This window comes from Rutilus rutilus (genome assembly GCF_951802725.1).
Source record: "Rutilus rutilus genome assembly, chromosome: 13".
Classification (NCBI taxonomy): Eukaryota; Metazoa; Chordata; class Actinopteri; order Cypriniformes; family Leuciscidae; genus Rutilus; species Rutilus rutilus.
In genome coordinates, this window is record NC_140218.1 from 15,992,376 (window position 1) to 16,013,513 (window position 21,138).

General features: G+C 36.9%; 3 protein-coding genes across 6 annotated transcripts; all 3 read right to left on the reverse strand.

The window, feature by feature from the left end:
- Positions 1-381: 381 nt before the first annotated feature.
- mylk2 (myosin light chain kinase 2) lies at positions 382-10,805 on the reverse strand. The gene is made up of 16 exons (XM_084428727.1): positions 10,173-10,805; positions 9,356-9,632; positions 9,183-9,268; positions 8,961-9,033; positions 7,045-7,816; positions 5,873-6,066; positions 5,321-5,429; positions 5,087-5,180; positions 4,264-4,373; positions 4,012-4,153; positions 2,974-3,044; positions 2,625-2,753; positions 2,182-2,253; positions 1,714-1,794; positions 1,362-1,494; positions 382-1,253 (listed from the first exon to the last, which is right to left on the reverse strand). The coding sequence occupies exons 2-16, from the start codon at positions 9,615-9,617 to the stop codon at positions 1,173-1,175; spliced, it is 2,409 nt and encodes an 802-aa protein (XP_084284853.1). The 5' UTR covers positions 9,618-9,632; positions 10,173-10,805; the 3' UTR covers positions 382-1,172.
- Positions 10,806-10,926: 121 nt separating this feature from the next.
- tpx2 (TPX2 microtubule nucleation factor) lies at positions 10,927-18,364 on the reverse strand. 4 transcript variants are annotated; one of them, XM_084429047.1, is made up of 18 exons: positions 18,166-18,364; positions 17,444-17,568; positions 16,972-17,118; positions 16,476-16,593; positions 15,329-15,403; positions 15,205-15,252; positions 14,956-15,078; positions 14,356-14,465; positions 14,088-14,251; positions 13,827-13,995; positions 13,554-13,692; positions 13,233-13,449; positions 13,051-13,146; positions 12,798-12,968; positions 12,552-12,698; positions 12,230-12,341; positions 11,808-11,974; positions 10,927-11,317 (listed from the first exon to the last, which is right to left on the reverse strand). In XM_084429047.1, exons 2-18 carry the CDS (start codon positions 17,550-17,552, stop codon positions 11,207-11,209), a joined length of 2,223 nt encoding a protein of 740 aa, XP_084285173.1. In that variant the 5' UTR covers positions 17,553-17,568; positions 18,166-18,364; the 3' UTR covers positions 10,927-11,206. The 4 variants fall into 4 exon arrangements, with proteins under 4 accessions (XP_084285173.1, XP_084285172.1, XP_084285175.1 ...); XM_084429046.1 differs by having other exon boundaries at positions 11,808-11,995; XM_084429049.1 differs by lacking the exon at positions 15,205-15,252 and having other exon boundaries at positions 18,166-18,338.
- A 546-nt stretch (positions 18,365-18,910) lies between these two features.
- On the reverse strand, positions 18,911-20,777 carry trappc6b (trafficking protein particle complex subunit 6B). The gene is made up of 6 exons (XM_084429223.1): positions 20,462-20,777; positions 20,253-20,320; positions 19,871-19,988; positions 19,661-19,744; positions 19,391-19,484; positions 18,911-19,220 (listed from the first exon to the last, which is right to left on the reverse strand). The coding sequence occupies exons 1-6, from the start codon at positions 20,537-20,539 to the stop codon at positions 19,189-19,191; spliced, it is 474 nt and encodes a 157-aa protein (XP_084285349.1). The 5' UTR covers positions 20,540-20,777; the 3' UTR covers positions 18,911-19,188.
- Positions 20,778-21,138: the final 361 nt, after the last annotated feature.

Below are 21,138 nucleotides of genomic sequence, written 5' to 3' on the forward strand. Positions count from 1 at the left end.
CAGCTATAAAACAGCTCTGCAGAACCTGTCGCATTTGTCTGCCGTATGTCAATGAGGCTGATTCATTTCAGTGAACTCGCCACGACATTCCAAAGTCATTAAGAAATGACTATGCTTCAAATGGAATAACGGTCCCTTTCCTGAAATGAGACATCCTCTGACCTCTGGAGGATGCAGCCCTCGGATTGAGATCAGCATCATTTACACTGAATTATGACCTAACAGTCATGTGGATGACATCATCAGTGGTGCAATTTTAATTCCAGGGAAATTCTGAATGTCTGCGCAAGTTCTCTTTTAAGATACCATGTGTGCCTTTTATTTTCCTTCTTTTAAAAAAAAAAATTAATAAATGAATAATGACTAACTATTTGAAAAATAGTTGCATCATTGAATCTTTATTTGAAAAATAGTTACTTCAAATAGTTGCAAAAAGTTGAAAATTAATTTCTTTTTGTGAAGTTGCATTCAAAATTTGAGCAGCGTATGCAGTTTGAATGGGCATGACAGTGCTTATTTAACCCATAATATTCCTTTATTTTGATAGCAAGGAAAAGAAAAGAGCATTTTATTAGTTTAATCAGACAAATGTTTTGCCACATTTCAAAAACAGGTTCTTCCGCATTGTATTAATGTGGTGGTGGTGATAGCAGCATTTTAAACTTCCCGTTTATATTTCCTGTTCATGAGCTTACACCTCCTCTTAAAAAACTTCTTAAAATATGACTAAGGCCATCAGTATTCCCTCATAGTTTTGGACGAAACTATGTTAATGATCACACCACTGGTATTCCTCTACTATACTATATGAGACTTCCTGGTAAAATAAAGGTTAATAAATAAAATACCTTTCAAAATATGAATATCATTCCATCCACATGCTTATTTAATCAGAATTACATTTTGGAAGAGACAAAAGTGATCAATTATTGAATCGTTGATAAACATCAGTGTTAAATAATATGATGCTGAAAGGAAATACAAGAAAAATGTGTTTTGTTTACACATTTTAATGCATATTACAGATTGGTATGTTTTACCAAAGCAATTAAAAGATTATATTGGCTGCCAGTGAGTGTTCAGATATGAATGGTGGATGGCAATGCAGCACAGCAATAACAAAGACATGATCTGCGTTTTATAAAAGCACACATAGTGAGCACAGGATACTCTCAGAATTCAAGCGCTGTCAGGGAACCTGAACTTCCGATCTTCTTAAACCTATTGGCCGCAGCAATGGCTATGTAGTTTTTCTGTACAAAGGAGTGAGGTGGAAGACGAAGGAGGAGAAATGGAGAAAGTATTTAGTATCTTAAAACAGTGTTAAAGTGTTAAATCATAATGTTTCCTCAGCGTTTCACCTTCCACATCCGCCTGGCCATATACTTCTTGAGGAGAACCTGTGACTTGAGCACGATGTTGCTGCTCTTGGCTTTCTCACTGATGTTGTTGAGCCACGGGTGTTTGAGACTCTGTGTAGCACTCATGCGACCACTGTAAAATAAGAGGAGACATCTTCAGAAGACTTGGAATATATAACGTAAGTTGTATGAAATGCATCCCTTTTGGAGCTTGAATGCAATTAGTCACTGTACGCTTTTCATTGTATGGAAATGAGCAGCTCGGACATTCTGTAAAGTCACTCGGAAGTTGTCAGAATACAATTACAAGTTTTTGGACTAAGTGTACTTGTAAGTGTATTTTAAATGTCACCTTCTTTCTCTGATAAGCAGGTTGGAGACGAAGTCCCGAGCCTCGGCAGACACATGCTCAAACGCATCCTCATCGAAGTACCTACACACATCCAACAGAGGGTGTTGTTTTACAATTTGTATTTATTTTCCAGATATACCTGCATACATTTTATTTCTGGGCTCCATAGAATTTACAGCCTGGTTTCACAGACAGGCCTTAGATTAAGCCAGGATTAGGCCTTGGTTCATTTAGGGCATTTAAGTAGCTTTTATAAACATGCCATTTTGAGACAAAACAATGACACTGACATATTTTAAGATATCAGTGCAAGTTGCTTTCAGTTAAAACAGCTCAAACATTTTTATTTCAGTCTGGGACTAGGCTTAAGCCTTGTCTGTGAAACCGGGGGTATGACTTGTAAATATATTTTTCTTTGTGAGTAGCTAATGTTGTGTTTTGTATAGAATTAATATAATAGTGGCCTACCAGTTGCCCAGAAGCACATTGTTGAGGGTCTGTCCATCATCATCCCCCAGAAAAGGAGAGAGGCCACTTAAGCTACAACAACAGAAATTGATTGTGATTTTTATTGTTTCTCCAGTTCAACAGTTCAGTTTCTCCAGTTCAACAGTTCAGTTAACATGGAGCTAACAGGGTTGCAAAAGTTCCTTTTTCTGTTTTGGAGACTACCCATAATACACCATAACACTGGTATTGCTTTAATTAGAAGCAGTTGACTGAGTGACCCTGGATGCTCATTGACTGCCTTGTTTGTTAGCCAATCTATGAAACTAATTTTAATGTTTGTAATCAAGGCCCGTTTGAGTCTTTTGCAGTGTTATGGTGATTTTAAATTCAAATGTAGAAGATTGTTCAAAATGATATTTAATTCTGGTGTATGTTAATGCACACAGCTTATTGTGATTTACAGCATATATGTGACGACTCCCAAAGTCCACATATCTGTAGGGAAGGAGACAAAATCGAAGTTCACCACCTCCGGAGCTAAAAATTCAGGCGTTCCGAATGAAACTTTGAGCTTCTCTCGTGGTTTATATCTGAAGGAGGATAAGGAGAAGAGTCACTTAAACCATAAAAGTAAACCTTGACTGTAATATTTGAACTCTCAGAGGATCAACACATTCAGAAATACACAGTGGTCATTGGAAAAGTATGTAAGGCAAATGTCATATGCCAAAATGGCTGACGACAACACTAATCTTGATTTGAACAATGGACAAGCACAATACAATAGTGGTGTAAAAGTATAAATCATACCTCCTTGCTAGTCCAAAGTCAATAATTTTCACCTGATGGCTAGAGTGATTAACGAGAAGGATGTTCTCCGGCTGAGAAAAAAAGAAGTGATAAACTGTTTTCAGGATGTCAAAGAAAAGGAACTATGAATGAAAGCTGTAAATATGAGGCCACCCTCAGTTATCATATGAAATATTGATACATCAGTTTAAGAAATCCATAAATATTTTTTAATATATAAAAGCAAATAAGAGGCTACAGTTTGATAATAATAATAAAAAAAACTTTAAAATAACTAAAAGGACATTTTAGAAATGATGATAAAATTGATATTTTTAATATTCTTTTTAATTCTAGTTTAAATTCACTTTAATTCTAATTCAAGTCTGTTATTTTTAGTTACTGTTATTTTTTAAAAGTATGCATTGGATTTTCAATCAATCAATAGTTTTTTCTGTTATATATTGCTATATATTATCAATTTCTCAATTTCCAGTTGAGCCAGGAGGTGGCACCCAATCTGCTGTCAATCAAATGTTACAAAAGTTGTCATTGGTCATGGCTGTTTGCAGTTTAAGTAACTTAAATGACTGTATCAATGATCAAATTGTTGTTTTTAAACATTTCATAATTATGATTTCTCAATTAAATTTATTTAGATATTAAACTAAATTTAGCATCACAAATGGCCCCATATGTAAAAAAAAAAGTCAAAAATCCTTACATTTGTATTAAATTATTTTTGTAAACTTTTTTAAATTACAATTTTATTGTCTTTCTTATTACATGCAGTTTTGGAACCATGGAGTAGACTATAAGAGCAAAAGTTGCCTTACGTTTCTCCATGACGCAGAAAAGACGAGTCTCGTCTTAAATTTATCCGTGGCGCAGACAAGCGAAGTCTATTTATGACTCACATTTCTCTTTGACACCCATCTCTACAATAGCAGTTACCATGAAGATGTATGCTATAATCCTATTGAACCCTCAGAAAAAAAAACAAAATCACTAGTCTAAATCTGACTGAACAGCGTGACTCCTTTTTGCTTCATCTCTTACCTTGAGGTCCAGGTGAAGTACATACATTTGGTGCATGTACTGGACACCCTCACAGATCTGTTTCACGAACACCATGGCATCCACCTCAGTCAGCGGACAGCTCTCATCCACAATTCTCTCGAACAACTCACCTCCCTCAACACTGAATAAAAAAGAAGAGACAGGACCATCTCTATGGTTTCATCCTTCACATGTTGCGCTTTAGCTCCTTGTATTTTATTGCTTAATAAGTTGAGATCTGGGTCTACTTACAACTCCAAAATCAGCACAACCTGATTCTTGACCTCAAAGGCTTCATAAAGTTGGAGGATGTTAGGGTGACTGAGCTGGTTCATGACCGTCATCTCATTCAGTGCCATGTCCTGCAAAACAGAAACAACCTTTAGATATTTGCTAATTTGATGTTTTATGAGTGTTTTTGTTCCTTTTGTGTAATTATCTGTGTTAGCTGTGCTAAAGAAGGTATCTAGTGTCAGGTAAATAAAGCATAATTAATAATATAGTTCCAGAATATGAACATTTGAGGACTCAGCAAGACTAGAAGAGACATTTTCAAGTGGAAGAATATGTTTGCTAATTTGGAACAGCTGAAAATGTGTGCTTTTGCTGATCTAAATTCAGTTTATATAAATGGAAATCTGTTGATACATCTAGAGGCAATATATTATGTACACTATACCACTCAAAATGTTAAGTTACGATTTTTTAAAGAATTTAATATCAAGAATTCATCAAGGATGCATTAAATTGATCAAAATTGACAGTCTTTCTGAAATTTTCTGCAACTTTTTTCATCAGAGAATCCTGGAAAAAGCTGTTTCTTGAGCAGAAAATCAGCATATTAGAATGATTTCTGAAGGATCATGTGACACTGAAGACTGGAGTAATGATACTGAAAATTCATCACAGGAATCAATTATGGTGGTAAAAAATTTAATTCTGGTAGTGGAAAAATACTAGTTTGAAAGCAACATGTAGTCTATGAGATGGCACTTTTTAGTGCACTAATGTGCAAATGCTGTCAGAAATATTGTGAAGTATTAAAACATGCACAGGACAGATCTGGTCAGCTTACCCTTTCTCTGGCATTTCTTGTGTTGATGATTTTAGCAGCAAGCCTCATCCCTGTCTTAATCTCGGTACATTTGTGCACCTTGCCAAAACGACCGCTGACAATTTAATATGATGGTTAAAGATTAGGATAACTGGTTACTACGACAATATTTTGCTAATAAAATAACTTAGGTGAAATAAATGTAGAATAACTCCGTAGCAGTTACTGTAGCAGAAACGCTAGCTGTCAGCTCACCCTCCCAGCACTTCTCTGGTGTGGATACTGAAGGTATCACAGGGTGGAGGGTTCGACTTCAGCGACACAAACCGGTGAGGAAAAGGGGCAGGCTGAGGTGAAACATCATCTGAAAAGAGCCACACTATTACTGAAAAGTGTTCTTTCAGACAACAATCTTTCAGTCAGTCTACTTCATTGGGAATCTTGTGTCAGAGATCACTATGAGATGTTAATGGTGTTGATATCTGATCTATAACGCTCTCTTCATGTTGGGTTGGAGTGGGAACAGCTGCAGGAGAGAATAGGGCAATAATGTGCCAGGGACAAAGGATTATCATATTCCAGATACTTCAGATTTCTAAGGTCAGGCTATATTAGCCTTGCAGTCAGCTTAACCTTTGAAAACAAATTTACACAACTGGAAATTGTCATTTTGTGGGTATGATGATTTCTTCAGGAAAACGTTTAATGGCATTGTCAATTACGAATATCCTTTAACTTAAATGTCTTTGATTTTTTTTATCATAAACATTATTTAAAAAAATAAAAGAAACATAAATTGTTACTTACCTATTACTTTAAAAAAGGTTTTTAAAGGAGTTTTGCTCTTCATCTGTACTGGATTCTTGTCAGTAGCTGGACTTATTTTAATCTGTATTCCACCAGATACGTGGTTTGCGACTCCAACTGCTTCAGTCGCTTTCTTAGCCAGCGGTGCCTTCACCATGTGGACCAAATCTGCCTTTCCTCCAGTGACCTGTAATCTGTAGAAGAAAAACATTGATATTTACATACATATATACATGTATATTATATATTAATGCTCAAATTTAGGGCAATATTTAGTACCGCTTTGAAAGAAGATTAATATTTGTTTAAAATTGCTGTAAAAACAGATTTCTATTTCAATATATTTTAAGATGTTCCTGTTGTTGGCAAAGCTACATTTTCAGCATCATTACTTCAGTGTCACATGATGCTTTAGAAATCATTCTAATATGCTGATTTGGGGCTCAAGAAACATTTTTTATTATCGATATTGAAAACTATATTTTTGTGGAAACCGTGATTCACTTTTCAGGATTCTTTGATGATTAGAAAGTTTAGAAGAACAGCTGAAATAGTATAGACATTTATAATGTTACAAAGGATTTCTGTCATTTTTATATATATATCTTTTTTTTAAACTAACTGATCCCAAACTTTTTAAAGGTATTGTGTGTGTAAACCCTACTTTTTGAGGACAAAGTGTCTCCAAGTCTCACAATACCAGAAATATTTGACCTTGTGGGGACATTTCTGGTCCCCATGAGGACAAGAGCTTATAATATCGTAACTAACCGACTAAAAAATTTTTTTCACAAAGTTTTCTGTGAGGGTTGTTTGGTTTTATGGGATATAATATACAGTTTGTACAATATAAAAATTGTCAATGAAACATCTCCATAAAACATTGATACCAATCGTGTGTGGTTTTACCAGTTAATGTCTTTAAATGTCTTTTTATGATTGGTTACACTTTATTTGAAGGTGTCTTTGTTACAGTGTAATTATGCATTTAAGTACTGAGTAATATTAAGTAACTACATGTACATACATTAGGTTTAGGACTTGGTTTGGTTTAGTTGCATGTGATTATACATAATTTATAGTTATTACTATAGTACTACATCAGCTGCTGCAACAGTGATAAATTGCATTTAAAATTTTCGGAAAAGTAATGCATCCCTTGCTGGTTTTACCTCTGTAAAGAGTTAGGGCAGCTGTGCACTTGTCGAAGGGAGAAAGCCTCTTTTGTTGCTGTGGTCACATTCAAACCCACTGTTTTTGGTGGTTTGTGGCTTGGCGGAAACAAAGTCGCATCTTGTAACGTCGTCGTTTTTGTGGTAGGTGTATTTACTGATGATTTTCCCGAACTCTGCGCAGTTGCTGCAGGAAGAACCAGACTTGTTTGGGGAACTTTCTGGGTTGGTGTTGAATCTGTAGGGACTTCCATTAAAGTCAGCTTGGGAAGGTTGTTGGGTACCAATGAAGCCGTACATGGAGGCATTGCTGGAGCAACCAGTCCAGTCATCTTTGGTATGGTATGATTCGGTAGGGTTACATTCACTGTTTCAGTATGCTTAGGTCTGATTGTGTTGGGCAAAACAGCTGTTGTCACAGGAACAGATGCTGATGTCATCTTTGGTGCTTTAGTTTTTAATAGTGACACTTTCCTGTCATCTTGGGCTTCTGATTTTGGTGGAGCAATACCAGAAGTCCTCTGGATCACCGTTGAAGCAGCAATGACGGGTATCAGGACGTCATTCTGGTTCTTATTTTCAAGCTTATTCATTTTCTGTGTTTGCTCATGACATTGAGATAGGTTCGATCTTGGGGGTACAGTGGATATTTCTCTTTCTCCTTTGATTTGCAATTTAGGTTCATGTTGAACTTTGACCTCTGTTGAATCTTTTCTAGCTTGATGGTCCTCTCTTCTCGTTCCATTGGTTTCACTGACTTCTAGCAAAACACCTGCGCAAACACAGAATAAAAGAACTATAACAGCATAACGATAATGATTTAAAGGAACAATATCATTGGAATCAATTTCAGAAAAAAAATTCTCAACTGATGAACGATAAAAACATTTACAGGCAATCAGAATCCATCCTGCTGAGACAAGAAAACTGCATGCGCAGAGGATAGAGCGAAACAAAACACCGGTCATGAATTGGAAGTCTAAAACGAATATTTTTGAAGCGAAATGTGTGAGGAGCTTGTTTGGTGCCCAGCCCTATTTGTTTGAACTCTCACCGAGGCTTATGCTACTCCCAAATAATTTCTTTTTTTTTAATAACTCCAATTGTGTTTGGCTGAAAGAAGTAAATCATTTACCTAGGTTGGCTTGAGAGTAAGTTATTTATGGGCTAATTTTCATTTTTGGGTGAACTAACCCTTTTAGCCTTGCAAACGCACTCTTTTTTTGCAAAATATCCCAGATTAATATAAAAACCAATTTAAATTCATAGAATAAAAGAATATAAGTTTGAATCTAACATTCAAAGCAAATATTTGACAATATCGTATACCTCATAACCCCATCGTCATTGTTTTTTGGTAACCTTTTAATGGGAGGTTCGAGATAGAAGTTTTTTGCTCATAACCTCCCATTAAAAGTTTCGTTTTTTTTTTTTAACTGGTTGCATTGCTTCCGGTTTAGGTCTTTTGTATGTGCTTCGTTTAAATAGAGCCATTTTACTCAAGATACTCACTAACTTTTCAAGAAGCGAGTAAAGATTAGCATAACCAATGTCCACCGCATTTTTTTTTTCTCACGAACATTTAGATATTTAAATCAAATAAAAATGGCAACATTGAAAAACTAGCTAGGTTTTCTGATTGCCTTAAAGTTCCATAGATATCACCGTCAGTTTCTGACCACCAGTTTGTTTTGTTTATGTGATGATCGGCATAAAGAGCTACTAACTGTTTGTTTTCATTGGTCAGGTGATTTGTGGTTCTCTGTCATTCTGTAGTTCATAAATAGTTAACACGATAACAAGCCCGTCATTCAGATTTATGTCTGTCAAAACTGACCATGACAATGGCATGGTAACGCTCCACCTGTCGTTACTAATGAATGCTGCCCAGCATATACAGAGTAATATTGTAGTACCTTTCTCTGAGGGTTTATTAAAGGAATGGGGCACCATGTTATGGTCTCTGTCTAAGCGAACATAGACTTCCTCCTGTCAATAGAGAAAAAAAGAAGAAAAAGTTTACAAACAGATATTAAGCACATGGTAAATGTCATTTATGCCATGTTGATTCATGCAATAACTGTACGAGTTAATGTAACAGTTTATAAGCAATTCTGGCTCTAGTCCTTTCCACTGACCGCAGAGGTTCGAACAGGCAGGGATTTCCGTCTCTGTAGAGCCACTAAAGGCACAGACACTCTCTCACACTGTCTGTCCTCCAGACCTTTCATATTTAAGAGACAGAACAGAAAAGTTTTTTAAAACCAAGACACTTGAAAACCTGAATGTCATCGCATTCTGATTCCCATACCACGTGCCAGGTCCTCCAAGGCTGTTCTCATCTCCAAGACTTTCCTTTCGAGAGAATCCAGGAGTCTGGTCTGAGCTGACAGCTGGCTGGTCACAGTCTCCTGCAGCGTGTTGTGCTGGACGCAGGTCGCACACATGGGACAACTTTTCCCTGGGCTCTGAAGGAGCTGCTCCACTTTAAACCGCAGGTCATCAACCTTGGCCTCCAGGGTTGTGGGATTGGACGGAGGCACAGGGCATTTCATAGAGCCTTTGACAGACATGGAATTAAAGCTGTGCTAGAGGGACAGACAAATATACAGGTATTACGCAAAAGGTACTTTTAAGGTCAAATTTGCAATTAGGCCTTCAGATTTGACTCCAAACGTTCAGATAAACTCTACTGAAATATTTCCATTTAAACCAGACTATTTTTGTTCGCTGGTCCTAGACGGTCTCTCAGCATGGCAAGCTGACAGGAAAAAACATGGACTTTTGAGCTTTTATTTATTAAACATTTTTATAAATGTAATTATTTTAACTAATTAGTTAACTAAAAGCCAAGTTAATATGAATTTATATTACCAATTTTACTAAATTGAAATATTTATGGGAGTAAACAGTCTTTAAGCTAAAACATAAATGCATATAGAAAACTAATTTTAGGTGCTCTAACTGGCCACCCATTTTTCTGTCCTCTGGTATGATAAATGAACTTTTTAAAAGTAGAATAGTTACAAAAATGATAAAAAAAAAAAAGAAAAAAAGATTGCACAACCTCAGAGTAACTGACTGAAATTACAATCATCTTTACAACTCAAAAGATATTTTACACCCACCTGTAATGATGTTTGTGCAGAATGAGAAGCCCAGCGTAAAGTACATATGCTTTTCACCAAGCGTTTGGACAGATTGATCTCTGGCGTTTTGTGGAAGCTCACAGAGTGCCAGTCTGTCAGATTCCTCTTTTATCTCCGCTCCATGGCCACCTCACCAGAAATAGGCAGACCAGAGAAGGGGGGCTCGCAAACAGTAAACTGATAATAGAGGCACGCAGAGCTGGCCCATGAGAGGGGGCACAAAGTCTTTCCAAGACGAAAAGAGTAGACAAGTAATGCACGAGTTGAACGAATGCGAGACACGTACCTCTATCGTTCAACCATGCAATGCTGGCAGTCATGTCATTAATGCAATAAAAGCTGTGCCCTTTACGGAATTAACATGAATTACCTATTGTTCCAAACCTGTATGAATTTATTTCTTCTGCTAAACACAAAATGAAGATATTTTGAAGATTGTCGGTAACCAGTTGATGTACCTCACTGACTTCCATAGTATTTTTTTCCCCAACTATGGAAGTCAATAGGGTCCATTAACTGTCTGGTTAATGACATCCTTCAAAATATATTCCTTAATGTTGAAATTCATACAGGTTTGGAACAAATTTACTCGCTGTCAAATTTCATTTTTAAGTGAACTATTCCTTTAAGCAAAACCTACTTCTATAGAATTGTCCCATCTGTGGTCGTTTTTGGGACCAAATAAACCATTTTATTTGAGTTGAGACACTAATCATTAACCACATACACAACATTTATATACTAAAGACTCTTTATTGTGAGATACAAAAGAAAAGCTAAAAAGGACAGAAAAATTAATCTGCATATACAGGAAAAGTTAAGAAATTTAGCTGGGGAAAGCATCACACCCAACTGTAAAATCGTTTGACTTGACCACAAAAGGATTAATGCATCAGCCACAGAGATAAAAACTACTCTAAATGTTCACAAAGACATCAAAGAGTGATATAAAACAAAATATCAAAACATAAGAGAATTATGTACAATTAAGTAAATGTAACTGTGTTCCGCATTTACATGCGGAAACGATCAGAAAAATTTGGAGATTGGGGCACTGTGAGGGTCACGTCACTCTTTTTCAGCTCTATCGGCTTGTAGCGTCTTATTGGCTGGGCCTTTCGCACCTTTTGAAAAGAAAAAAAATGGATTCAATTAAAAATAAAGTAACTTTCAATGTCAAACAGTTTTACACAAAAAAAACAAACACTAATTAGCACAAATAAGTCAGATGACTTAAATGGACAGTTCACCCAAAAGCAAAAGTTGCCATCACTTACGCACCCTCAAATTGAACACAAGATGATATTTTAACTAATATTTGTAACCAGACGGTTCATGGTAGCCATTGACTTCCATAGTATTTTGTTTTCCTACTATAGAAGTCAATGTCTACCATCAACTGTTTGATTTCCAACACTCTTTAAAATATATTTTGTGTTCAACAGAAGAAAGAAACTAATTCAGGTTTGGAACAACTCCGTGGGTGAGTAAGTGGTGACAATTTTCATTTTTGGGTGAACTATCCCTTTAAGATTTGAATTTCTAGTCCTACAGGGAAAAAGAAATTCTCACCTGTGCACAAGATTTAGCACAATTCATTCTGGAATCTCTTACCTGCTCTTGACGTAGCCTTGCAATCTCCTCCTTTTCCTGCTCCTCTTGTTCTCTAGCCCGCTCCTCTTCCATGCGAGCCTTCAGAGACCCCTTCTCGCTCATCTCCTTTTCGAACTCTAGGCGTTCCATGGCTCTCCGCTCCGTCGCCAAATGGAAGCCCTCCGGAACTGTAGAATTAGTAGTATTGGCTTAAGAAAGTGCCAAATGTGGATAAAGAGGACCAGGCGAAGCAGTCAGGTAGAAGTGAGAGCAGTGATGCAGCAGTGAAAGTTGGAAGGAAGCAAGAGTTGTTTTTAGAGTTAACTCGGCACTTCAATATCAAAACACACAGAGCCAACAAGCCCAAGGGAAGTTCAGACTGGAGACAGTACAACACTAAGTGGTAAGATCACAAAAAACCATCCACCACAAACACAGCATACCTAGGATTGAACGATTCTCCTTCCTCGGAACAAATGGCTCTTTGTGAGTTACATTGTTTGGCCGTGCTTTAAAACATGCTGATTCAGCCTGACGTTTCAACTCCTCTTTCATCTGGGGAAACATTTTAAATGGAATGAACCTGTTAAAATACAGACTGTAATGCCACTTAAAAGCAGAGGCAACAAATTTAAAGTGACTTTCCACTGGCTAACTAGTTGCAAGTATGCAAACAACTGCTAAGTCAACACATTGGATGTGTGTGGTCCAGTAGAACAAAGCATTCAGCAATGGAAGATGAGGAGAAACGGCAAAAGATCTTACCATCTGTTCCCAGCGTTCTCCCTTTGCAGTTCCTCGTTCGTCAACCATCAGCTTGAAAGGAGCAGGTTTGGTGGGCTCTGTTACCTTTTTCTCAGGGAGGTGCACTTCATGGAAGTCAGGAAGGGGTTGGGCCTTGAACTTCGGCACCTGTAAGATTTGGCGAGGCAGTGCATTTAGGCACAATATAAATTATGAAGGTTCTTGGTGTTAAGACACTTTCAGGTCCAGACAAAAAAAAAAAAATACCTCTTCATGTCTCAGTTCCTCAAGTTTCTTCTCCTTCATGACCCTTCGTTCACGCTCACGTTCCTCAAATGAGAAAGGGCACATTTCTACCTGGCTCTTGACTGGTGGTTTGGGCTGGAAGGGCAGGAAGTGGGGCACAGCAAGTGCCTTAATAGGAGCAGGAGGCTTTTCCTGGAGGTGCAAAGAAATTAGTTGAGACTCAAATATCAGTTTCATTATATTCTATATAAAGCATACATTATTAAAAATGTACCTCTTCTTTTTTCTTTTCAATTCGCACACGGTTTTTAAGAGCAAACGCAGGTGATTCTGGAACAGTTGGGTGTAGAACTTTCTTCTCTGGGACACCCTTTAAAAATTAAAACAACAGAATTATAAAAATGACATTAATTTGGCACATCATGTTTAAAAGAGGGTTGAAGGAACTGTACCAACCACAACTTCCTCCAGAATTCGTGTTGGTAACGGTCTGGGATGGAATGTGTGGTCCTCTTTTTCCTCAGGCTTCCTACTGGCCTGCCTCTCCTGAAGTCGCTTCTCAATCTCCAGCTGGAAGCCTTCAGACTTGGTGACTGCTTTACTGGCAGGCTTTTTGGGAACCAGAGCTCCTTCCAGAATCTTTCTGTTGAGTTCTAGAGCTTTGAACTTAAACCTGAGGGGACAGAAGGAAAGTTTGAACAGGTTTACTCATGCCACATTAAAATGAAGCATTATTGAAGCTCAAAAGTATGTGCAAAACATCTGAGCAAAGCTTACTGCTGCAGTTTTTCTGTTTCCTCAGCCTCAATCTCTGCAGAGCTTTTCACCATAGTGGGACGATGTCGCTGGCGAGTCATTAGCTGTGGCGTTTTGGGGTGTGTGATTTTTGGCTTCTCTGTCTTCACTGGTGATGGTCCTGCAAAATAAATACAGGCAAAATTAGTCAAAAGGGGAGATTAAGCATCATATTTTAGGAAATAAATTGAATGATTTAATGCTATGAGAATGCAATGCTAACAATATTCAAAGCCACCAGAAACAGGGTCTCACCTCTCTCCTGGCTCTGGCGACTGCGCAGGTGATAGCGGGTGGGTGTGCGATTCTGGAACTGCTCAATCTGCTGGGCCATTGACACGTAGGCTCCTGCCTCATCATGCTTCCTCTTGCCTCTGGAGAGGTTGAAGGGTTTGGGAATGGTTGTTCCCTTTGGAGCCTTCAACTACAGAATGACGACAGCATTCAAATTTCTTAAAATCATCAAGCAACTTAATCCAACATATCATCCAGACCCATCCTAGTGATGGCACTCACAGGAGAAGATGGGTGTTTGCGGAGCTGAGAGGTGAAGTTTATCTCCCTATACGAGTTGTCATCTGCAGAGCCTCCATCTGTGTGGTTCTTCAGCCTGCTATCAGAGCGGAAGTTGAACTCTTTGGGAATGGTGGTGGACAGCACTTGCTTCTTAAGAGGCTGACCTTTAAGAAGATACCAGAACAACAAATTAAAAAAGAAAATTAAAATGAAAAAGGCAGTATTTCATTACAAATAGTAGATGAATTAAGTTTTGCCAGTGACTCACTTCCTGCCAGTGCAGCCCTGTAGCTGGCCTCGTTCTTACGACGGTGTTCAGCCACCTCTTTCTGCAGAGCCTCGATGCGCTCCAGCTCCTGCTGCTCTGTGCTTTTCTGTCTGAAGTTCAAAGAAAACATATAGAGTTTAACTATTTACTTATATATAACTTTGAAGATTGTATACATCATTTGACAAGACATTAAGGTGAGTTCCAGTTCCTTAACAATAAAAAAAATAAGAAATCAAATGTATAAAACTGTATAACTGATTTATTCCTGTGATGGCAAAGCTGAATATTCAGCAGCCATTAATCCAGTGTCAAATGATCCTTCAGAAATTCTCAAACATATCTTATTGTAAATGTTGAAAAGTTGTGCTGATTAATTTAATTTGTTGTAAATTTGTTTTTCAGGATCTTTGATTAATAGAAAGTTCAAAAGAACAGCCTTAATTTGAAATAGGAATCTTTTGTAAAACATTGGAAAAAAATTAATGCATCATTGCTAAATAAAATAATTCATTTCTTTTAATAAAACTCAATTACTTTTGAACTGTAGCGTAGTTTGACTTTGCTAACTGTATGCAGTCTAATAAGATTCTCACTTACTGTTTAGTGTTTGAGGCAGAAGCAGTATCTGAGGTCTTGGAGGCAATGGCTGGTTTGCTCCTCAGCCGGACACTGCTCCTTGCACCAGCACCACTGCGTCGCACAGCTCTGGATGTTGAGCTTCTATGAGGAGATAAAACAACAACAGTAAAAAAACTAAATATTGTTACTTTCAAGTAACACCCCACATTACTAGCCAGTTCACCAGTGAAGTCTACTAAATCCCCACTAGGTGCCCTCTAGTTTTACCTTCGCCGCTGATCAAAATCTCTCCTCACAGTGGCAGTTGGTACAACTCTATGCAGCAAGACAAAGCGGCTAATTGAGCACTCTGTAATATACTACAACGGATCCAAATACCAGGAACACATACCTTCTTTTCTTAACAACAGGGGGTGTTGAAATGGCTGTAGGATTTTCATTTCTTGCCACTGGCCGTTTAGACACTCTGCAGGAAGAAAAGTAAACTGATAGTATCTATGTTTCCATTCAAAGTTGTGAATACAACTTATGTGCAAAATTGTAATATTGCATAAAACATTTGCGAATAAAGCACCGTTCCAGGTCACCGTTTAATCCAGTGAGATGAAGAGAATAAAAACTTCACTTGCTGATAAACTGGTGCTGAATATCACTAAGAAAAGTAGGAGCAGCCACTGTATATAATTTTGTATAGGCCTGTAATAAATTACTTAATTGCACAGACAGAACGCAATAAACACGTTATCGTGCTTTCAGAGGCAGCTGCTGCTGTTTGGGAATGCAGTCATGTAAGAGTTCTGGGACGGTATTATACCGAACCATTTTGACAACACTTTGCTCAGGCATAGGTTTTCAGATACGGTGAAACGAGATCAGTACACTGGTCATGTCGTCCCATCGCAGTCACATGATTTTTTTTATGCACATCAAGGAATATACTCGGTAAATGTGTTTCCATCGTAGTTTATGTCCGCGTTTACTTATCGGATAAATGTATCCGACTCAAACGAGCGCATACGATTTTAGTGCGCATTTTTAGAATTTATGAGCATAAAAATAGATGGATGGAAACATAGCTTGAGTTAGAACAAAAATTTACTAGTTGTATAGGCACTGATAAACAGGCATTATACAGAGGTAAGAAAATGCCATTGAAAGTTTTCTGAAGATAAGATAACCAGTTGCTTTTAGAGCTACATTAATAAAATAAATTAAAAAACAATTTAACATTTCAGGCATCGCAAACCGTGAGCTTGCTGTGCCTGGTACAGTATTTTCTCTGCTGGCACATCACTGTTCTTCTCTTTGCACCTGTCTTCAGCAGGTTCTGTCACTGGCCTGTGTTAACGTCCTGTTTAAAGACTTCCCAATATTTCCACATAAATTACATTTAGGTAAATGATCGCAATGCAGTTTGTGCGCAAGTCCGGAATAGAGGTCGGCCAAAAAAAAAAAGAAAGAAAAGAAAGCAAAAACCAGCCAGTTCCGATTTCTGGCCGGTCGACTGGTGCATCTCTAATAAGCAGATCTCTCTTTACCTGCGTGGTTGAGCAGGAACAGATTTCTGGCCCTGGCCAGGAGCTGTAGTAGGTCTGCTGTTCCCCCATGATGTGACTATATTAGATGGGACCTCTGAAGAGGAACTTTCTGTGACATCTGAAGCAGAGCAGATGTTAAGAATAGACATGCAAAAACACCTTTTCAAATGGTTTCTAAAGGCCTGTACACACCAAGGACAATAACTATTAAGTTTAAATAATCATTACAATTCTGAGAATAGGGAAGTGCACAACACAACTACTATAATGATAGGTAAAATCATTTTCAGATTTTTTTTTTTCCAGCTGATGAAAATAAGGACAGCCAGTCAGAATCAACCTGATTTTAAAGAGCATTTAAGACAGGCAACAAAAACTTCAGTTCTCGCTTATAATAAACAGAACGCTGTCATGCATTTGTGGATAAAATTGTAATCATATTTTTAGTTATTCTTGGTGTAAACAGTCCTCAAGTATCTAAGCAGTTTTTTCCAACCTGAGCTTGTCATCTCAACTTGTTTGACCATAGGAGATACCAAAGCTTTGGGCCTGTTAGTATCATGGTTTTCATCAAAAGGATTTACAGTCCGTAAAGGGGTGGTGAGCTGTTCCACAGCACCGCTTTTAGGGGCTGCCTTCAATTCTAAAATTAAAACAGAACAAAGACATTTTTACCAGTTTAGTCAACTTTTTGATGTCATGAGGTCCTTTCAGTGGACATGTTGGGTAACAAATTCTGATAAGTACAAATATTTTGTATAAAAGTCCTAATATTGCTGAGATACCAGGCCTGCATACACAATAATACAGTGAAAAATAATGCTGAATGTGTTCAGCAAGTCACACCACAGGATAATATTGTTTGAAAGATCATTGCTAAAATTCTAACAAAATATACACTAGTTTCTGTATATCACAATTCATGGCAGGAACAAAAATATGTATATTATATACTTAAAAAGCCTTACCAAACCACTGGTCTGCATTATCCTGAGGGTCCAGGACAAAATCATCTATAGACTCTATAACATGAGAAGGGGCATCCCATGTGTATGCATCAGCAGAGCCCCCTTCCATATTCACTGCGAATCTCCTGTAAAATAAAAAAAAAATAAAAAAAAAAATCACGTATTTTCACAGTCAAACTGCATCTATAACAATATTTTACATAAAATAAATCATAAAGGGACACGAAGAAGAACACTGGAACTGCATTTCCTGCAGAGTGGCGCAAAATGGCAGTTAAGGGCCGAGCTCAGACTAAAGGCCTAACGTTAGCCTGTAATTGCAGCAGTATCGGCCAGTTAAGGATATCATATTTATTTATAAAGTGTATCAATATTATAAGTAATATTAAAATGACAGACTAGCATTTTACACTAACCAGTTCTAATGAAAGAAAAGTCTGTCTCTTGCATTACTCATTAGCACGAAAAAAGGTTATCGTTAACGTTAAAATTTAAACAAACGCAGTCTAAATAATATAATCATATGGATTAAGATCGCAGTAATAAAACGAGATAAACTTTCACTTCAGTCGTTCTATTAACGTTACATCACACAATAAAAAGCTTGGATTTCTACGAGTATGGCCCAAAACGACCGCACCAATTTAACGTTAATCTTTACTTAAACGCAGCAGTCGTGTCAAACAAAATATCACAACCCATCAAAATGTATAAACACTTACAGTTCAAATCAATTCCTCTGTCTCCTACCGCAACCTGAAAGGCTGAAGAAAAATATATTGCAATGTTTAAACAGCAGACAGCTCGTATCCTGCAGTCACAAACAATTCGAAGCGAATGCTTAGTTTGAATGTTGTGCCGTTAGAACTGGGTTTACAAACCAGCCAATCAGAGTGCTTAACGCGACGCGTCTCGTTTCCTATTAGCTCCGCACTTGTGACGTTTTAGAACGCAATAACCACGTGACTAGCTGAGCAGCATAAACGAAGGACATTTAAAAAAAACGACTGTAATGTTTTTAAATATATCAGTAATTGTTTTAAATACGGATTATTAATTACGGATTATAAGTCTTCTACTGTTTTATAAAGTGACCTTTTTGTGATGACTTGCTATTAAAAAACATTGGTCACACTTTACAATAAGCTATCATTTGTAAACAGTTGCATTAACTAGCACGAACTAACAACATTTTTACACCATTTATTAACTTTTGTTAATGTTAGTTAATAAAAAATGTTCGTGTTTGTTCACAATGCATTGTAAACACATTTGACCTCATAAATATTTTAGTATATATTGAGATTAACGTGAACTAAGATTAATAAATGCTAGGATTGTTCATCATTAGTTCATATTAACTAATATAGTTAACTAATGTTACCAAATGAATCCTTATTGTTAACATCAAACATTTAATCTTAATTCCCAATATTTATTAATTTCCAAAAATGAACCACAAACTCATACCAGGATTCCAGCTTTAATGTTATCAGTGCAAATTAATTTTCAAAACAAAGTGAATTTGGGCAGAGAATAATGACTATCAAAACACTAACAAAATACAGTACAATAAGGCTTGACGATGCATGCCAAAACACTTTTAATGCCAGTAGTTGTCATGATACTGTAAATAAAAAATAATCATAGTGACATTAGCAATAAAATGGACAAGGCAATAAAAAAAATGGCAAGGCAATAAAACAGATGCACGTGTTATGAGCAAAACACTCCTTTGTAGTGAATCAAATCTTCTGGATCATCACCTGGAATTTACCTAAGAACAAACAAGGTGCAGAGAAAGAGGGATGGAGAGAGACAAGTAAGAAACAATTAATTAGAGCTTGATGGAAAAATAACTTCATTGCTGATCAGTTAAAGATTGAGTAATATCATAAAAGAAAAAAAGTTATTTATTATATTTTTTGCATATAATTTGTTCCTTACAGGCAGGCATGACTGACACTTCCGCTGTGACTATACTTTTCACACCAAGGTTTGAAAGTGCTCCTCGGACCAGTCCACAGGTTAAGGCTAAAAACTGTAGACATAAATAAATGAGAATCACCAAACACAGAATATATACAGTACCGGTCAAAAGTTTGGAAACATTACTATTTTTAATGTTTTAATGTTATATATATATATATATATATAAATGATATGTGTTAAAGATATTGATTCTGGAGTTTCAAATATGTTTGTTTATGTTTATACCTTCGGCGCATGTTCCAGATACTGTTTGCCAGCAGACAGTTGGGTCAGCAGACGGAACTTGTTATCTTGTAGCACATAAATACCCTACAAACAATTTTGTCATGTTATTCAAAGACGTTCACTAAGCCATATGAAATTGACATAAAAATGATGTTTTTGTTATATAAAAATAAAATAAAAACAGCTGGACTTCCATGATATTGTACACACCTGGTGGTTTGTTCTCAGGTTGTCAATCTGCTTCTTAAAAACACTGGTCCAAAAATCTTTGCAGATGAACTTCATGACATCAAGCTCATCTTTGAAACGTGGCGTGTCTTTGGTAAACCTGCAAACAGAAATTATGGCTGTTGAGACACATCTTCTCAAGAAAAAATAGATATTTTTACAAATTAAACGGTCTATTACATTTCTGCGAACTGATTTAAAACAACCCATTTACTTGTTCAGAGTTAAAGTTTGGATATTCAAGTGACAATCTGCTCTAGTACAAAACTAAAAAAAGAACTGCACAAGCATAACATCTGATTATAGGATGACATCAGATGATCTGATTGGATTATGAATAGGATGTAAATATCTGTTATGATACCTCTCAATAAGTCCTTGTCCCACACGAAACCCCATGTTCTCAAGTTTAGAAACACATCGTCCATTCTCCTGTGCACAGAGGTACACTGCATTACTTCAACACGCAACATTCCAGCAATAGTTGCTTTATTATTGTGCTTGGCTTACTCAGTTCTAATACGCTATTTTACGTTTCTGTGACAGTGTTTTCAGTATATCTCCAGCTCTTACCGATTCCCCAGTTTCTGCACTGTTGACATACTGAATAATCTCACTGTGCAGGAACTGAAAGAGAGCCTCGTCTGCCATCTCAAGCCAGTTCAGCCAAAGCCAGACTGAAACTGACAGGCGACAAACAACGGCCGTACGACACAAACTGACTACAGGTATAATTCAGCTGCTACTTTAGTAAACAGGCGCCATTCATTGTGTGAATATATCAATTAAATTCAAATATTTCGCCGGTGTATTCGACTGCTTGTTATTAATAGGGTCCTTCTTCACATCTGTTCCACTTCCTGTTTGCCTGAGAATTAGCTGCCCTTGTATTTGCCTGAATGTGAATTTGCTTTTCTCTCGTTTTCTTTGGAAACCGATTTCTCTCTCGATTTACATATAAGAGCGGGAATTAAGTATGGGAAAGTGAAGTCACGAACAACCGATTGACTTTTACAATCAACAACTTTCTTGGTTTAACTAAATGGAGGTCTCACAACTATCAATACTAGTGCACAATTGAGGATGGAACACAATAGTACCAGCGTTTTTTGTTGTTGCAGGTCTAATAGTATACATTACAGTGTTAAGTGTTTATACGATTGTATTGTATTTTATAAAATAGTGGTTCAGTTATAAAAAAATATATAGAAACGTTAGATGTATAAAACTGTAAATTAATTTATTTACAA